This window comes from Pseudopipra pipra, chromosome 19 (assembly GCF_036250125.1).
Source record: "Pseudopipra pipra isolate bDixPip1 chromosome 19, bDixPip1.hap1, whole genome shotgun sequence".
In the NCBI taxonomy this organism is placed as follows: domain Eukaryota; kingdom Metazoa; phylum Chordata; class Aves; order Passeriformes; family Pipridae; genus Pseudopipra; species Pseudopipra pipra.
The window spans coordinates 7,000,318-7,017,259 of NC_087567.1; the positions used below are offsets into that span (position 1 = coordinate 7,000,318).

The 16,942-nt window shown below is 40.5% G+C and overlaps 1 protein-coding gene across 4 annotated transcripts in view; it reads right to left on the bottom strand.

Annotated features, from left to right (window-relative positions):
- Positions 1-16,942, bottom strand: part of SPAG9 (sperm associated antigen 9) — a 58,811-nt gene that overhangs the window by 36,047 nt on the left and 5,822 nt on the right. For all 4 annotated transcript variants that reach the window (XM_064675988.1, XM_064675991.1, XM_064675989.1 and 1 more), the window contains exons 2-3: positions 15,950-16,070; positions 5,220-5,290 (exon numbers count right to left, since the gene is read on the bottom strand). In XM_064675988.1, coding sequence (XP_064532058.1) covers positions 5,220-5,290; positions 15,950-16,070 — 192 coding nt within the window. The remainder of the gene's footprint in view (positions 1-5,219; positions 5,291-15,949; positions 16,071-16,942) is intronic.

Genomic DNA, 16,942 nt, shown 5'->3' on the forward strand with positions numbered 1-16,942 from the left:
AAGCTCTACAACTGCAGAAGTGTTACAGGTTTTTCTACATCTTAAACCTCACCATTCAGTCCAAGACAATTTTAACATCCTGTCACTCATTTCTGTTCCTACCCTTACAAATACAACCACTCCCAATGTACACGAGTCTGACACTTCCTTTGTCACAAACAAACGTGGATATGCCATGTTGGGGATATTGTTACCTGCACTTTTGCCTTAACCAGGTTGAGATCATCTCCTTTATACCTTCCTGGCTCTTTCGCTCCTCCTTCCTTTTTGTGTCACTGCTTTAGCTCCCCCCGGCCAGGTTTTAGTAACTCTCTCTCTGTCAGACCAGGCTCAGAGCTACAGCCCTGGCTGCTCATCCCGTGGATCCAATCAGGCTTGGCACCAGCAGCTCCTCCCTTTGGGAATGTTCGACCAACTGTGTATATATAGATCTTTCTGTGTCCCACATAATCTAGATTTATTAAGGTAACGGATATTTCTAGAATCTCCTTGATTCAGAACCAAAGTCCTAAATATAATTCCATGTAACTCCCTTTTTCCTTTGAGGATTTCTGATGAACTTGCCACTTAAACTAAAAGCATCATTCCCGCTGGAGAGCTTGATGCATCTTTATCCACACAGAAGATGGTGTTGCTGGAAGACACAGTAATATGTAAAAAAGTTAAATCCAGGTTTTACAGATCTAGCTGTTAATGCTTCGGCATAAGGCTTCAGAAAAGCTATTGACTTGAACAGATATCTAAAGTCTAGTCTCACAGACTCTGTGACTGGTACCCAAGTTTGGCTATAATTGTAACTAGACAGCTCCACCAGCCTCCTCTTCCTGTCTCCCTACACAGGGACTTGCTGGGGATATGTTTATCCAAATGAACCTGACAAAGTCCATTCCCCATGCCAGAGACAGGCTCACTGTTCTGTCACATTGTATCAGTGCAGAACACTGAGAAACTTCCATGGCCCAATTATGCTTCATTAAACTAAGCCCATGTTCTGTGTGTCAGGGAAAGAGATATCGAACTATCACAGTCTGGAGTTTCCAAAGGATAAAAAGAATAACTTCCTTAAACTGGAAAAAAAAAAAAAAGTTTATTTTGGAAATGTTTGCAGAGAAGGGCCACAGGTTTTAGACAACTCTCCAGCAGATGCTGACATAATGCTTTGCCTCAGTTTCCCAACTGAGTAATAAACATAAAACAGGCTTAGCCAAAGCCTTTAAAAAGCCAGATCCATAGTTATGAAGCCCTTTAACTATGCAGAATGACAGCAAGACCCTTTACCTCCTACTCAGGTTTGCTCTGAAAGAGGCACCAGCAGCAGTGCATCATCTCAGCAGCAAAGGCAAAAAAGCCTCCACAGGTACATAGAGCAGACAGGCCTGCTTTTATACAGGCAGTATAGCCACTCAGATTTCTATATTTGAGATAGAAAGGAATTTTGACACTCAGTTGCAGCTTTTAAGTCTATGGAGCAAAGGTCTGAAGATTTTTGTATTAGACCAATCCATTCTGCTCTCCAGCACACTGCCCTTGGCTGTCTGATTACTTCCTGCATCTGGTCCTTTATAGTCAGAGAATGATGGAAACAAGACTTTGCACAGTCAGATTCCAGAAGTTCCAACTCAGGAACTCCAGCACACTGCTCTATTGCTCATCTGGTCTGAGCACTAGAACAGAGGATGATCAGCACAAGATCAAAACACTGCAAGCATAGGAAAGACAAGGAACTGGAGCATGGATGTAAGAACATGTTTAGGCAGCATCCATCCATTCTGTTCTGACTGAACAGTTGACTCTCTTCATCACCTGCTACAAATGCCCAGCTACACTCCACCTTCCAGTCTGCCAGCTCAACTGCTCAGGTTCTCATACCCTAATCCATTTAAAATCAAGCCAGTTAGTCCAAGTACAGATTTAGTGGGGAAGGAAGCTTAAGGGCATATACTCCACTCACACCAGTCAGCTCACCTCCCACTCCACAGAGAGCAGCAAGAGGCTAATTGAACAGAAGGGTGAGGAAGGCTAAAGCCTCTCCCCAGAGTTCTGCCCAGCCAGGGCAGCCCTGCTGTCTCTGCAGCTGCAGACACCTTGTTGTTGCTAGGGCAGGCTGGGGCTGGAGCTGCAATGCAGAGCCCTGGCTCTGGCAGGCTGAGCTCCAAGGAGAGCTCCCAGCTCTCAGCACAACACACACACTGCAGGAGAGGGATTGATTCAGCTCTCTGGTTCACATCACAGGTATAATTTCCCGTGGAGATTCAGTTCCAGTAGGTCTCGGTCCATTGCAACTGAAACTGTTTGGGCAACATCCCCCTGAGGTGCTGAGCCAGCACGTTTGTTGAGCAGTGAACTCCAGCAAAGGCCCACACAGACGAGGAAGGATTAGGGCTGAAAGGATATGGTTAGAGCCTCAGTGAAGTCAAGAGTTGGAAGAGAAAGACATCCAAGTCCAAAATACTCAGCTGTGAAATAAGGAAAAAAGGGGGGCGGAGGGAAACAAACACTAAAGGCAGAACGGAGGAAAATTGCTAGAAATTAAGATTGCACAAAATGCAGTCAAGTTGCATCTTTAACATGACATCTGTCAAAGTAAGCACTGCCAACATCTTAGAGCTAAATAAAAAAAATATCTTTCTAATGCTCTGTTCATTATTTGGTCCATTGAAAGAAAAACAATTGCCATTTCAGCAAGTACCAAAGATGGATCACTTGCAAAGACAACAGTGAAGCTGATTCAGAAGATGTATCCCTTCCCAGAAAACCGTGGAAGAAAGAAAGGTTTCAGAAACAAGAATTGTGACAGAAATACTTGAGCCAACAAACCTGACAACTAAATGCTGAAAGTGGGTTGGATATTTGCCAAAATATCTTGCATTAAAGGAAAAAAGTTACTACATAGACCTAAACCACTACAGTTTGCTTGGAGAAAGGGAAGCAGGAAATCACTAAGGGAATGGGGAGATGGGCACTATTAGCAGCCAGTCCTTTCCAGTCCCCAGGGATTTTACTCCCTGAATCTTAAACACACACCTGATATAGCATTAAAATGCTGAGATGGTCTATCCTTGTAGAAGGTCCCTAAGGAAGGCTATATGTTGCAAGATTCACAATGGTCTCTCTAATTGTTCTCAAAAAGCTCTTTGCAAGTGAAGGTAAGGAGCATCCAGTTACTTCCTGGGGTTGGTCACACAGTTGTTAAAAAGGCTCCCAGTCCTTCCTAAACAACCACACTGCTGGAAGCTATTCTTTGCCCTGAGTTCCCAGTGCAGACTTCAGCTTCCACAGCCCACCAACCCATTACCCATCACCTCTCCATGTCCTGCCTTTAATACACAACCCTATTGCAGCAGCTGCCAGTTGGTGGCCTGAGAATTTTGTGTACCTCTAGTAGTGTGTATGCACACTGTTCACCCAAATACAGACATCAAAGTCTATGGATACAAAAAAAAAAAAGGCAAAAATAACCTAATTTAAAGGTGTGAGCTTCTAAAACCAATGTAATATGAATTTTCCTTCATCATCCTTATTTCCTTAAGTATTTCCAGTTGTCCGAATTGACTAAACAAAAGGAAAGAGGTGAAACATTAAAACTGAAAGAAATAAAAATTCTGAGACTGAGCAAACAAAGAAAGAAGGAAGCAAACATATTAAAAGGGAGGAGCACAGAAAACATGAGACCTGACTTTAGAAGCACAGAGGTATGGATATACCAAGCTGCATTACAACTTATTTCTTTATGAAGAAAGGATACAGTCACCTCAGTAATAATAAAACCCAAGGAAACACCTCTCCCTACACCAAAGAGAGTGAATTTAAGATGTGAAAGCATTTAATAAATTTGAATCAAACCAGCAGAGGCTGTTGTCCATTTTGGAGCAAAACCTATGTAAAAAGATATTCAGAACACGTCATTAGCATTTTGTTGAATTAATGGTGCCCAACACATTTAGTTATCTTGAACTCTGTATTCAAATAGGATTTTATTCAGACAGGATTGAATAAAAACCTGTGCCACTTCTATTGTGACAATACTCATAGGTCCTAACTACAATAACCAAAAGTCTGCAAGCACTCAGTACTCTGAAGTACTTCCAGTTCAAAAGAATGTAAAATTTAAGTGGGCAACACTACGATTTGTTACTTCTCATTTAACTTAAATTTCCAGTTTTCAACAGATGCATCATTCTAAATCAACTATTCAGTAACAAATGTTATCTTAAATACATCAGGATTTCAGTAAATATACAGATATTTTTATTTAAGAGCTCCAGAAGTTTTGTCACATAATACTTGAGCACTACATGCTGGCTGTGGTTCCAGGTCACTTCCAGCTGCTGTCAGTACAACACACTCAACTTAGGATTGCTCAGGAAGTATTCAAGGTAACCAAATCTGACATCTGTATCTGCTTCCCCTTTCCCCACACGGGTCTTTTGAGCTGGGAACAGTCAGTCTGGCATTCCCCTCTTTGGTAGTGATCTAAAACCAGCTACCTGCCCTTTCAAAGGCAAAGCAATCAGAGCAAGGACAAGAACTGTGCTCAGTTTTGGGACTCCAGATTAACCAGAATAATTCAGAGGATCCAGTGACTTCTCCACTAAAATATGTATATAAGTTGGGCTGCAAGACAACCTGCTACTGAAAATTGAAGCACTGCAAGTCCCTGTTTTATGCTTTGGAATCAACTTTAACAGTGTGGCTCTTATTTATTTAAATTACCAAATTCAAACTCGTTCTCTCTTCACCAACAAATCCTGTTTTCAATAACTATCAATAAAGTATGGCAGGGAATTCTTTTAATCACTAATCTCAGTAGGCCAGGTTTTGGAGGTATTTGTTCCTTCAATGGTACAAATAAAACCAACACAGAAAATTGCTGGAAAGAGTGTCAGAATGCAATTTCATTTCTATTTCTTTGAAGCTTATTAGTGTTTGAAGTACTGCCTTTGAAACACAGAGAAGTAAATTCCTGATTTTTAAAACTTCGTATCTGATAAAGCATAAAACTGACAAGTGTATAATCAAACCAACATGGAAGAACAGACACATGAATGAGAAAAACTGCTTTGTCAAACGAAGCTTGGTTACAAATAACATCTATACATCCAAATATCACTGTACAAACCAAAACATCCAATAGTTCTCCCAGCTTCTCACAAAACAAAGTCTTCCACAGATCCATATTTTCATAGATACTTCAAAATTATCTTGGTGTAACAACCTACCTCTGTATGCCTTGAATGCAGTGCATTGTACTCCTTCTTGAGTTCTGCCTCCCGCTCCTCAAGTCTGCTAACTGGAAGAAGAGAAATCACGAGAATTAAAAATAAATTCAGAGTTGCAGTAAATGAGGCTGACTTGCCTGGGACCAGGTAACCAGACCAGAGTATTCTTAGTGGTGAATAGCAAAGGGCAGGATAAAAAGTATGTTGGTGCCCGTGGCTTCAAGCTCTCATCACCTGAGCTTCCTAAGCACATCCACAGCAGCACAATCCTGCAATTTGTGTTTCCCTAAAGAGCCCAAGTAATATTTTCCTCTGCTGATTGCTGGTCCAGTGAGAGGGGATTTTTATGTTCAAGACCAGCTTACTGCCCACACCAATCCAGATTGCTTCTCATGTGCACATGGAAACCACAGGAAGAGGGAGAGCCACGTCAGACTTGATGCTGGATGAAGCTGTGAGCTCCAGTTAAGGCTCTACATTAGTTTCCTAGAACACATCCACACCATCTCCAGAGATGTTTAATCAGGACAAACACAGACAAGGCATTTGTTAAAACAGTTTTAAGTCTTATGTGGTACAGACATTAAGGCTTCTCCTGGCATTCACTCATATTTCACTGAGTATTAAGGAAATAGATGTAGGGAAAGAAAACATTTGAATATTTCTGTAGCTATTCCAAGAAATAAAAAAATACTTTGGGCAGATTCAGGAGAACTTTAAACGATAAGTTCATATTAGGAGGAGATGAGCTGAAACAAACTGTGATATCCCAGTGCAATTAATCTGCATAAAAACTAACAGAATTTAGAACTTTCTTCACACAACTTATCCTCTTATCCAAACACAAAACATTTTTTTGCTGCTTAGATGTGAAGTCCACCTTTTTATTTAGGTATTTTTGAGCAAGATATTTATGTGACACAACCATGTGCATCAAGTTCTGTAACTGAGCTTCTCTTATTCCACTGGCCACGTTTAAATACCCCCGGGAAAGTTCAAATTTATAGTTACATGTCTCCAGAGACTCATTGCCAGACACACATTATCTGAAGACAAATGCCAAGATCTTCTCTGCCATTTGCATATTTTCATGTTGCCAACTGGGTCTTCTGAAAATTAATTCTCAATATACCATTGCTTTTTGCTCCACATATCTGTAGTTTGGCACACTATTTTATCCTAATTATGCTTCAATCAAAAAAAGTCTTTGCCACAGTCAAAGGCTGGAACTAAAATACATAACTGTCTGCTCACTCAAACCTGTGTAAACATTCTTAGCTCCTAATCTAATCTTGCTCTTATAAGAACATTAAGTTCCTTGACACAACCTTTTGCACTCCACCTATAAATATCTGACCAAAAGTATTACATCAAATGTTATTTATACCAATGCAAGATCGAACACTTCCACTTCTGCCATTATCGAATGGAACAAAAGCTCTTTGGATCAAACAGCAGCCAAGTGAGGCACAAGTATAACAACATATATAAAAATATATTTTACAGCACAACACATACGTAAATATGTCTTTTTGAGATGCAATGCAGAACACAATATTTATTGAATGGAATATTTTAATTCATTATTTTGAGGCAGAAGTTGTTTTAAGTCTCTTCATACATTTAAAGGGAAGTTATATGGTAAGAGCCTACAGAAACAAGAGTCAGAATTTATAGTTAATGATGTAACAAACCACATTTTATCCACTTTGTTAGACTGGTCAGCATCCTAGTCATGATTAATTAGATTTTAAGCAGCAGAGACGCCCTGGCAGTAACCACTTGGCAGCTCCACTGCCCACACCCCATCCAGTGACACTGTGCTCCCACATGAACCCCCATCCCTGGGCTGTGCATCACAGTTCCCAGGGGCTCTCCCACGGTTCAGTACAGCCTCATCAGGAACTTGCAGACAGACCAAGGTGATGCACCCCAACACTGTTTGGTACACTCGTGTCTAGGCAGGGCAGCCAACTCTCGAGATTAATTTTTCCAGTGGACTCTGGGAAAAATACTTGACAGTGCATTTAATGAAGATTAACACCACAGGAGGTGTTACAAACACCCTTCTTCACAGTTGTCCATAACCAACCTTCAGGAAATCCACAAAAGCATTTCCCATGTTATGGATACAACATACACTTGCACAAGGGTTGAGGTTCCAAAAGGGAGCACACCACTTTCTCCATCTATGGAGAATAAAATTTTAAAACATTTTAAAACATTTATGTGACCCAATTTTAAACAGTTCCTTGGACCCGGTCATAGAAGACAAATATACATATACAGGGGTACTGCACAGCGGGGGATATAGCCAGTAGATCTGATCACAATTTCCCTTAGGTACACAGGTTAAAAAGATGAAGGTCCCAAAAGATATATGGTATAATGGACATTCAGCACTTTATTCTGGAAGTCACTTCCAGCTGTGTAACATGTTACAGTCCTAGAGCTGGAAGTTTCAGTCCTAAGAGGATGTACACCAAGCTAAACACCCTCGAAAGATACCACATTAACAATCCTCAGAACTGGTTTTTCCAATACCAGCAGGATGAGACAACACTGGAAATCTATTGTACCCAAAACATGGCTCCCATCAAGATAAGATCTTGATAAAACACCCAACTGAATATGCTTCCCTTTTCCAATTAAATACTGTGCAAGAGATCAGATACTCCCTGAGGATCAGAGACCACCACTGACTTGAACACAGATGACTGAACCTCATGTAGAACAGTCAGAAGAATTTTAAGGAAGACCATCAAGTTCTTGCCCCAAAACCTTGGAGAAACTTAAGTCACTATTAAAGATACATTCCCATCAGCAGTAACAGGAAATCAAATAGGAGAGAAAAAAAATGCCTTTCCTTGGCACCCAGAAGTCCATTTCCAACCCAATTGTGACCAGTTCCATTTTAATCCACCAGCACACAAAAGAGTGGAAGTCTGGCTCTGATAACACCCCAAGGAATGGAGCTGGGACCTGGCACTGCCTGCCACATGCTGGGTCTGCCAAGTGCCAGCCAGACATGGTTCCCATCAGTTTGACTGAAGTAACAATACAAAAAGCTCCTCTGATATTTCAGTCTCAGACTTTTTTGCACTAAGATGTCAAATTCTTAATGAGTGGATGATAAAATTAGCTGAAGTATATACATCCTAAAAGCAGAAGTATCCATTGTCTCTGTTGCAGTATGTCTTTATAAAGACATCATATCCTTGTTACATCATGACGGATATTACAATGTTTAAGATATTACATGTGCAAAATGTAACACACATCAAAAAAGTTGCACTACTCACAGTTACAAGCTTACACGGAAAAAAAAAATTCAAAAGTCTTCAAGCATCATAAGTTTGAGCAGAAAATGCAAATATTCTAGTGCTTTTAGACTGATGAGAAAGCATCCCACTGGAACACTACCACAAACTCAAGCCCGAGGCCTACTTGCAACCTCCTCCAGCACTGTCAATGTCCTAACACCTTCAATGATCTGAGGTACCAATCTTGACCAAAGTTCTCTCAAATCAAACCAATCAAGTCTAAAAATGGGAGATTAAATATTCTGGTAAACTACACAGAAGCCTTGGAGTTTGTCTCCTGACAGCATTATGAGGAATCAGGCAGCCAAGCTGCCCACCCTGCCTGTTCAAAAGTCAGAGCTTACCTCCCAAGTCTGATGGCTTTTACCAAGTTTGGAACACCCTTCATCTGTATGTTGTCCTCTGCCTCAAACTCCTGACAAGCCTGAGGGGGAGAAAGAGAAACAGACCTGCTAGAATGGCAAATCCAACCAGTGTGATGCCTTCAAGAGGAATTACAAGTTCCTCCTACACAAGTCAGGACAGAGATCCAGCTCATCAACGAGCCTTTCCTACCACCAGGCCTATCTGAAGACTCCTTGGACAGCTTTCATCCAGCTCCACTCTCAAATGCAGGTCCCACACCAAAGTCAAGATACAGATCCAGCAGGACCTTGTGACCTACTAAGCAGTTGCTAAAGAGCACACACATGACCCATGGACTGAAACAGGGACTGAAGTTGTCAGATGAGTGTTTAACCTGGAAGTGGTTAAGATCTGGAAATCAAAGCAGCACGGAAAATTGATCTGTAAAACAAGAGATAAATTCAACCCCTTGGTGAGACTGACATCCTCAAGCAGCACTTACTGTGAACTACAGGTCTAGCTCTCAGTGGGGCACTTTCAACTATGAAGATAATTTAGCTGTCAAGAATGCTCTGTTGATAGCAAATATCAACAGATGCAGCTGCAATGGTCTTATCCCTGACACTTCTGGACTGTTCAAGTCTGAGCTATGTCTCAGGTGCACAGAATCCCTGACACAAGCACTTGACATAAGACTTGAAAGAAATCTTCAACATTCTGATGCAACCATTTAATATAAAGACAACCATATGCCAGGAGATCAAGGATATATACAAGCCAACTTCTACACAAAATCAAGTCAAAAATCCAACTTCTTGCTCAGTCTCTGTACAAAGAAGTGTTCCACTGAGAAAAGCTTTTGTTTGACTGTTTTGCAAACGGTGGGATGCTCCATACATCAGGCTATTGAAGCAAGCCCCTTTCTGAGAAAATCCACATGAAGTCAGCGCGAACAGAGAAGTCATAGCAGACTGGATTTGATTTAAAGCCAAATAACCAGTGACAACTCAGCAGTGTAAGATTCTAAGAGACATTTAAAGCCATTTTCTTAATTGCTGCAACATTTATAGCCACAGAATCATTATAACAAGCAAACTCCAGCACCTAAACCACTAGCACAATACTCCCTTAATTTAAAAACCTACATGAGCAGTTAATTATATGCCAGTGGATTTCCATCTCCTCTTCTCACTTTTGTTCAGGTATACTAATAGCCAAGTTTAAAGCAGGCCAACCACTGCTCTAATTTCCTACTCCATTTTATTTTAGCCTGGAGTCTTGCAGCCTGGCTTGGTGCAGGCTCTGGAGCCAGCTGTACCCCCTGCTCCATCTAGTGGGCTGCTGGCTCCCAAAACCACACAGCAGGTATCTGGGAATAAGCTGGGAAAGTCATTGAGAAATGCAGTCAGGAGCAAATCTTCCTTTCAGGTGCACTCTGATACTCACACTTCTCAGAAAGATTCCTCAGGTGTAGGGAATGACACCTGAGGTACAGTGTAGGGAAGGGCAGAGTGAATCTGCCTGGTAAACAAACCAGTGATGATGATGATGATGAACATCATCAGAGATGAGAAACAGCCAGACTGAGAAAAAAGGGCAAACAGCTCCACATTTATTAATCAAGTAATACAATATCTCAAGCTTTCTGTTCCTTCCTTGCTGGAAATCAAATTAGTTCTGCTGTTCTCAGTCCTTGAGAATGAACTAGGGACAATCCAGACCCCCCACTGAACAAACTTGAACTTTTCAACTTCTTTCCAGGATCTGTTGAAAAGCTTCCCTGTATTCTTTGGAATAAACACTAGTTGAGCCATAGCTAGAAACAGCACTTACTGACAGAGGTGTTTCATGCCAGTTTGGTTATTTACATCACCACGTGCACAGATCAAGTCAAATCTCAAAACAACATTAAGCTTCACAGCTGAAAGTTCATATCACAGTTTCCCTGTTAAATAAAGATCCACATAAATTGCTGCTGCCCCTCTGTGCAGGTATATCTCTGACATTGGATGCCTTCAGACTGTCCACCAAGAGGCTGCCTGGGTGTACATTACAGCACTGCTGGTATCCAGAGAGCTCAGAGGAAAATAAAATATCAAATAACATCTGCAGAACATTCACAGCATTTTCTTTTGAAGCCAGTGGATTCTGTTTAGAATCCGAGGAAAATAAATGTTTTTAGGTCAGCTGCCGAAGTGTTTGTCTCATATCCCAAATAAAACCTTCAGCAAGCAACAGCAGCATGATGTCACCTGAGATGGGAAATACAATCACCCCAACAGTTGTGTCACAATATCTGCAGCTTAAGATCAAGACCTGTTTCTTGGGATTATGTGTTTGGGTTTCGTTTTGGTTTTTTTTGTTTTGATGTGGTTTGTTTGGGTTTTTTTACAAATACAGTTTTCCCCAAATATAATCTAACTTGGCCACAAATTCCAAAGCTCAGGTTTGATAAACTGAGGTAAGGAAATATATCTCTTGTCTTCTCAGATGCAGTATGTTCTCTGGGTTGTACTTTAGCACTAGGCAGATCCAGAAAAGGAACCAAATCATTCAACTCCCACAGCCTACCACCTCCATCAGAAAGCACTTCAGCCATGCAGACATGGTGTTTTTCAGATCTTCTCATAAATAAGTTACTTTGAGAATGATTTCTCCAGAAAGCTTACTCCAAAGCTGTCCCACAGTAAGTCAAAATACACTTCAGTCATCTTTTATTTAAAAAAATAAATTTAATTAGCTTACAGCCTGTAATATAGAAAGAAATGACAACCCCAAAAAGGCAGGCAAAGAAGGGAACTAAAACAAACCTCTGTAGCCCTCCCAGAACTCAGTGGCACATCACATGAGCTCTGAGAGGCTCTTACCCCTTTCTGTAACCGGAGACCAAGCAGTATCCCAGGGAGTATCATGTGCCTTCATGGAATATTGCTGGACAAACGAGCTGCATATTGCTATTACACGTTTTTAACAGCTCTGTGTGCCTGGTTTTGCAGATCCAAGGTTGAAATTTCAAACATTTTAATGCTGCAAACCAATTACGAGTAGAATTAGTGGGTATCGCCACAGCAAAGACTTGAAATAATGTGAAAGATACATTTGAGTTCTTGTAAGAAATGTTTAAGATTGTATCAAAGACTGGTGACTGCCTCAGGCACACTGAAGTGGAAGGGAAGAAGAATTTAAGTGTTAAACATGTATTTATTGAACACCTGGCATTGCCATGCTCAGTGCACCTCCACAATATTCACAGGTGCCCTCTGCTGCCAAGAAAAGAAAACAATACATGGATTCTGAAGTCAAAGCCAGAAGACACGTGCTGACAATCAGGAAAAATTTATTAAAAATCCACAGCAAGAGCTTCCAAAAAATCTGCCTGTACCAACATCATCCCTAAACAAATCCCCAGGAACTCTGTGCTATTTACCTTGCTTTACCTTCCACGAGTCACAGACTCCTGAGAGCACAGGTCATGCCTTTCCTCCCCTCCCTGCACAGGTAACACAGACACCAACACCAGGGCAGGACAAACCATGGGAAGTTACAGAGAAGAGCAGCACTGCAAAACGAGTCCAGGAGCTGGACCACAGAGCCTCACCACTGCAGCACATTCCTGCACTCAGACACTGCAAATCCTTACACCTCTGCTCTCCTTTAAGCAGTTTAATGAAGTTTAACAAATTATCCCAGGATGCCACACATTGCACCATTTTTTGGCAGCAAACTTGACTTAGGCAACAACCACAGGCCACAGGCCACCAAATATCAGGACCAAGTGCTGTACATCCTGCAAGAGTGGTAACACCACATGGATCTGCTCCCACCATCCAGGATTTCATCATCTACTGGGGCTCACAGTCAGCCGGCAGTGCCACCAGGTCATGCCATCATCCCTCCCTCTTTCCACTTCCTCCTAGGAAAGCACAAACCACAGTACTTCACTCATTCAGGAGGTACTTGACAGCAACTGTTCCAGTTTCTAATGAAGGCAAAAGAAGTCAGTGAACCAGAGGAACTCAGCAACTGGTTGACGCAAATAAGCTTCTCATTTCACTTGTTTAATTTCAAGGGGCAGATTTATTCCAACCTGGCTGGTTGAATGCGTGGCTATGGATGGAATCCCACAGGATAAATTCAAGGGCAAAGAAATATGTCTTTTTTTCTTTAGCATGACAATCACTTAGACTGCACAAACAAGTACTCACAGTTCAGGACATAACAACTATGGCTTCTTGAGCAATCTCAACTGGCACATGTTTAAAGATAGACAATCACACTGAACTCGACCATGAAACTCCAGAGCTGCCCTATCCCAGGGCTGACAAGTCTTCACTAAATGCTCACAACTGATGGTGTTCAAGAGAATGAATCAGAACTTTTTAATGGACAAAGCCTGTTCTCACAGCCTTTGCTTATTTGAGGAGAAACACAGAGAGCACAAGTAGTTTACATGAAGCAAAAAGCCTTGTAGTTAAAATACAACGTGGGATCACGTTTTACCTGTTTTCTATTCTAATCCATTAATCATGCCATGAACTGCTGTTGCCATCTCAGACTCTGTATTCCAAAGCCAGGTTTTATTTGCTTACTTGCTCTGTGCCAGGCATTTGCAACTCACTCCCATTACCCATGATAACACTACCCCTGTTTTGAATGTTGACGTGGTAACAGTTGGCAATACCAGAGCCTAATTTAGATGCACAGGCAGTACTATAGGAAGTAGAAGTGAAAAAGAAATATAAATAAAAGATTTGTAGCTGCATCCAGTGAATCAAAGTGACACATTGGTATCTTGGTATCGTGGCCATGTCTATAAAACAAAACAAGGTAATGCAGCAGAGTTAGGCTACTTCAGGAGTACAACACTAGTATAGTTTTCATACCTTAGAAATTTAGAGCACTAAAAAAACCAGTTCACTTGCATAATATTTGTTAGGTGTTCAACAAATGTGCTTGTCCCCTTTGATCTTGCTCTGCATCAGCAGCATGTCAAATCTTCCCAGCAGCCTTTCATGTTGCCCCAGACAGCTTATCAACCCAAAGCATAAGCAAGACTCAATGTTCAACTCAGCCCTGTTGTTTCTGCAAAGATACAATTTTACCATCAAAAAAGGTTTTTCTCCACCAAAAGATTTTTTTCTACAATAAATAGATTTTGGAACTGTTTAAAACTCAATGCTCTATCACCAGAGCTTTATGTAGTTATGATAACTGTTTTTAATAGCATCATTTCTTACCAAAAAGTAGTTCTAGCCAACCCTCAGTGGTTCTATTGGAACAATTGAGTTTCTGGTGCAAATACTTTCATTAATATCATATATATACACACAATATATAATTAAAAGTTTAAAATTATACATTGCCTTGAATATTAAGCCTTCAAATACAACAGAGAATTTCACACCAACAGACTCATGGAGCAACATGAAGTGGTGTTATCAATACATGGTAAGTGCAACTTCTAGAAGAGAAACTCAAGGTATGCTGGCACGTACATTGCCAGAAATCCAAATGATTTTCCTTTTTTGTTCAACTAATTTGTACTTTTTATTGTATTAACAGAAAAAGTAATGGCCTATAGGGCATGATGGAATCTTGATGCCATAATCTTGTTGTCAGAGTGCAGGGTCTCCTATTGACAAGTTGTTTGGGCTGCGGGTTTAGAGCACGGGCCTTCTGGAAACAGTGTCTTTGTTACCAAAACAGACCACTCAACTCTTGTCACAATGTTTTCTTTTCCCCTCTTCTCCCGCTTTTAAACACACACATACAATTCCATTCACAAGAATCACAGCGTTTCTGAGACAAGTCTCTGCAATATCCTTTACAAACATCCATTTTAGCTTGACTTGATCTACAAAGATACAGTTCCAAAAAAAAAAATCATCCTGGGCTTCACTAGGAAAGACTGCCTGAAGTGTTCCTCCATCACTGCCTGTACAGAACCCTGGAATATTTTAACTGCAATGGAACTGAGGTAGCACATGTCTCTTAAGATTTGCAAACACCATTCTAAACCATTCAAATTTCAGGAAGATTCAACTCTACAGGCCACCTATGTTGAACTTAACACTAGTGGACTAACACTTCTACCCTGCCAGAGACTCACTCATGCTACTAAAAACTAAACTTTACAGGAATGGTATTATGGCTTAAGTTGGAAAAGAGCTATAACTTGCTGTGTTGTGGGCAGGAAAGGTGGCTGGATAGAAATAAAGGAAGAAAGAATAGTAAAAAGGGGCTATTTTGACAACTGGCACCCTGCTTTTAGAAACTGATCTTATCTCAGCCTTTACATTCCTGCATGGCACAGCAATAAAAGCTGTATATTAACTCATGAACACACCAGTCTTACATCAACAGAAGGCAGCTTAAGTGAGAAGTAGAAAAGCAGAAAATCTGGTGATGGAGTTTCATCCAGTGACTGTGTACCTGGATAAGAGGCAGCCCAGCAGAATGTCTACACTACAATATATTTTCAATGTTTCAGGAAAATTAATCACTCATCTTTTTTTGAAGCTTACACAAGTTGTTTTTTTAAAATTACACAGAACATCCCTAAAAAGGGAAGTGTTCTTCCTAAATTCTCTTGCTATAAAAACTAAATGCCTCATAAATAATTCAGGAAAAATTATATAAAAGCTAATGAGAATCAGCATCAATGCACTTCTCATCCCAGCAGTGCTTCTAAACCCAAAGAGATTACCTTTAGCTAAGCACAGACACTGTTTTAATGGGGAAATAAATAGCTTATTTTATCATCACTAACAAGGGAATAAGTCGTAAGCATCTCCTGGAAAAGTTGCTAAACAAGAAAAAAACACAGTCAAAAAGGCAAACAAAACAAGTAGGATACCAGAAGAATCTGATTACAAGTCACAAGCTTATATTTCATTTGTTCACCTTAATTCTAAGGAAAACAAACTTGCACAAGAGTTAAACCCAGTTATCAAAGTACAGCAATCAGACAGCACAGATATTTAACATATGTATTATCACTTTAGAGAGCAAAACTTAAAACGCACTAATATCACTTATAGGGGTGCAACATATTTTACTTACTTTGATCAGCATAGTTTTTTGCTTTTAGTTCAAGTTGTCGAGTTTGTGACTCCAATGCTTCCACTCTGGTCTGTAAGTCCTTTTTCTCTTGTTCTTGAGAATCTTCAAATTCAATGAATTTCTAAACAAACAAACAAAACCAAACAGTGAAGTTAGACTCAAAAATTAATTACAGGTATGGGGGGGGGTTAAGTCTGAGTAAGATTGTTTCTCCAAAGAGAAATACACAGTCATTCCTAGATTTGCTTTTTCAGAAGCACTTTCACTGCAAGCAGCACGTAGGAAGCAGCACAGCAGCCCTTCACAGCAAGGAAGGTGCAAGCAGGTTTCCAAAACAACTGAACAGACCCACAGGCCACATTTAAACTCAAAGGACTATTTCAGACCAGGTCCATCAAACACCCAGCCTAGGCTCCTCTGTGTACTATCAACCAAGTGCCAACTACTTCAGAGAACCTGCTTGGGATTAACAGGAATATGAATTATTTCACTATTTTCTAATTTCATGTACAACTGCTAACATGTGAATACAGGGAGTCTTGGTACCCTCAGTTTGACTGAGCATCAGTGAAGTTATTTTCACCTGTAAGCCATGAAGGTACAGACAGTGCAACAGGACAGCAGCAGCAGTGCCAATCAAAATTACATGCTATCTTTTCATTCCCACCAAACTTCTGTTTTCCTTAGAGAGGTTATAAATGCTCAGTCTTCATCAAATACTTAATAACCATCTCCTACAATCTGTCAACTGCACAGAAGTATCTTTATGGGCACTCTGTTACTGTGCCAATCACCTTCACCTTCTGCTTCCTTCATCTGCCAACTTTGTGTCTCACAATATTCTGGAGTTCTGTGATGAATATATCACTGTTTACATTCCACAATATTGAAATTATCAATTCAGCATTATAGTAGTTTTTAAAACATATTTTGCTATTTCTTATAACCAACAAATGAAGAAGTTCAGTGTGTATTGGAAGCACAGAGTACTTC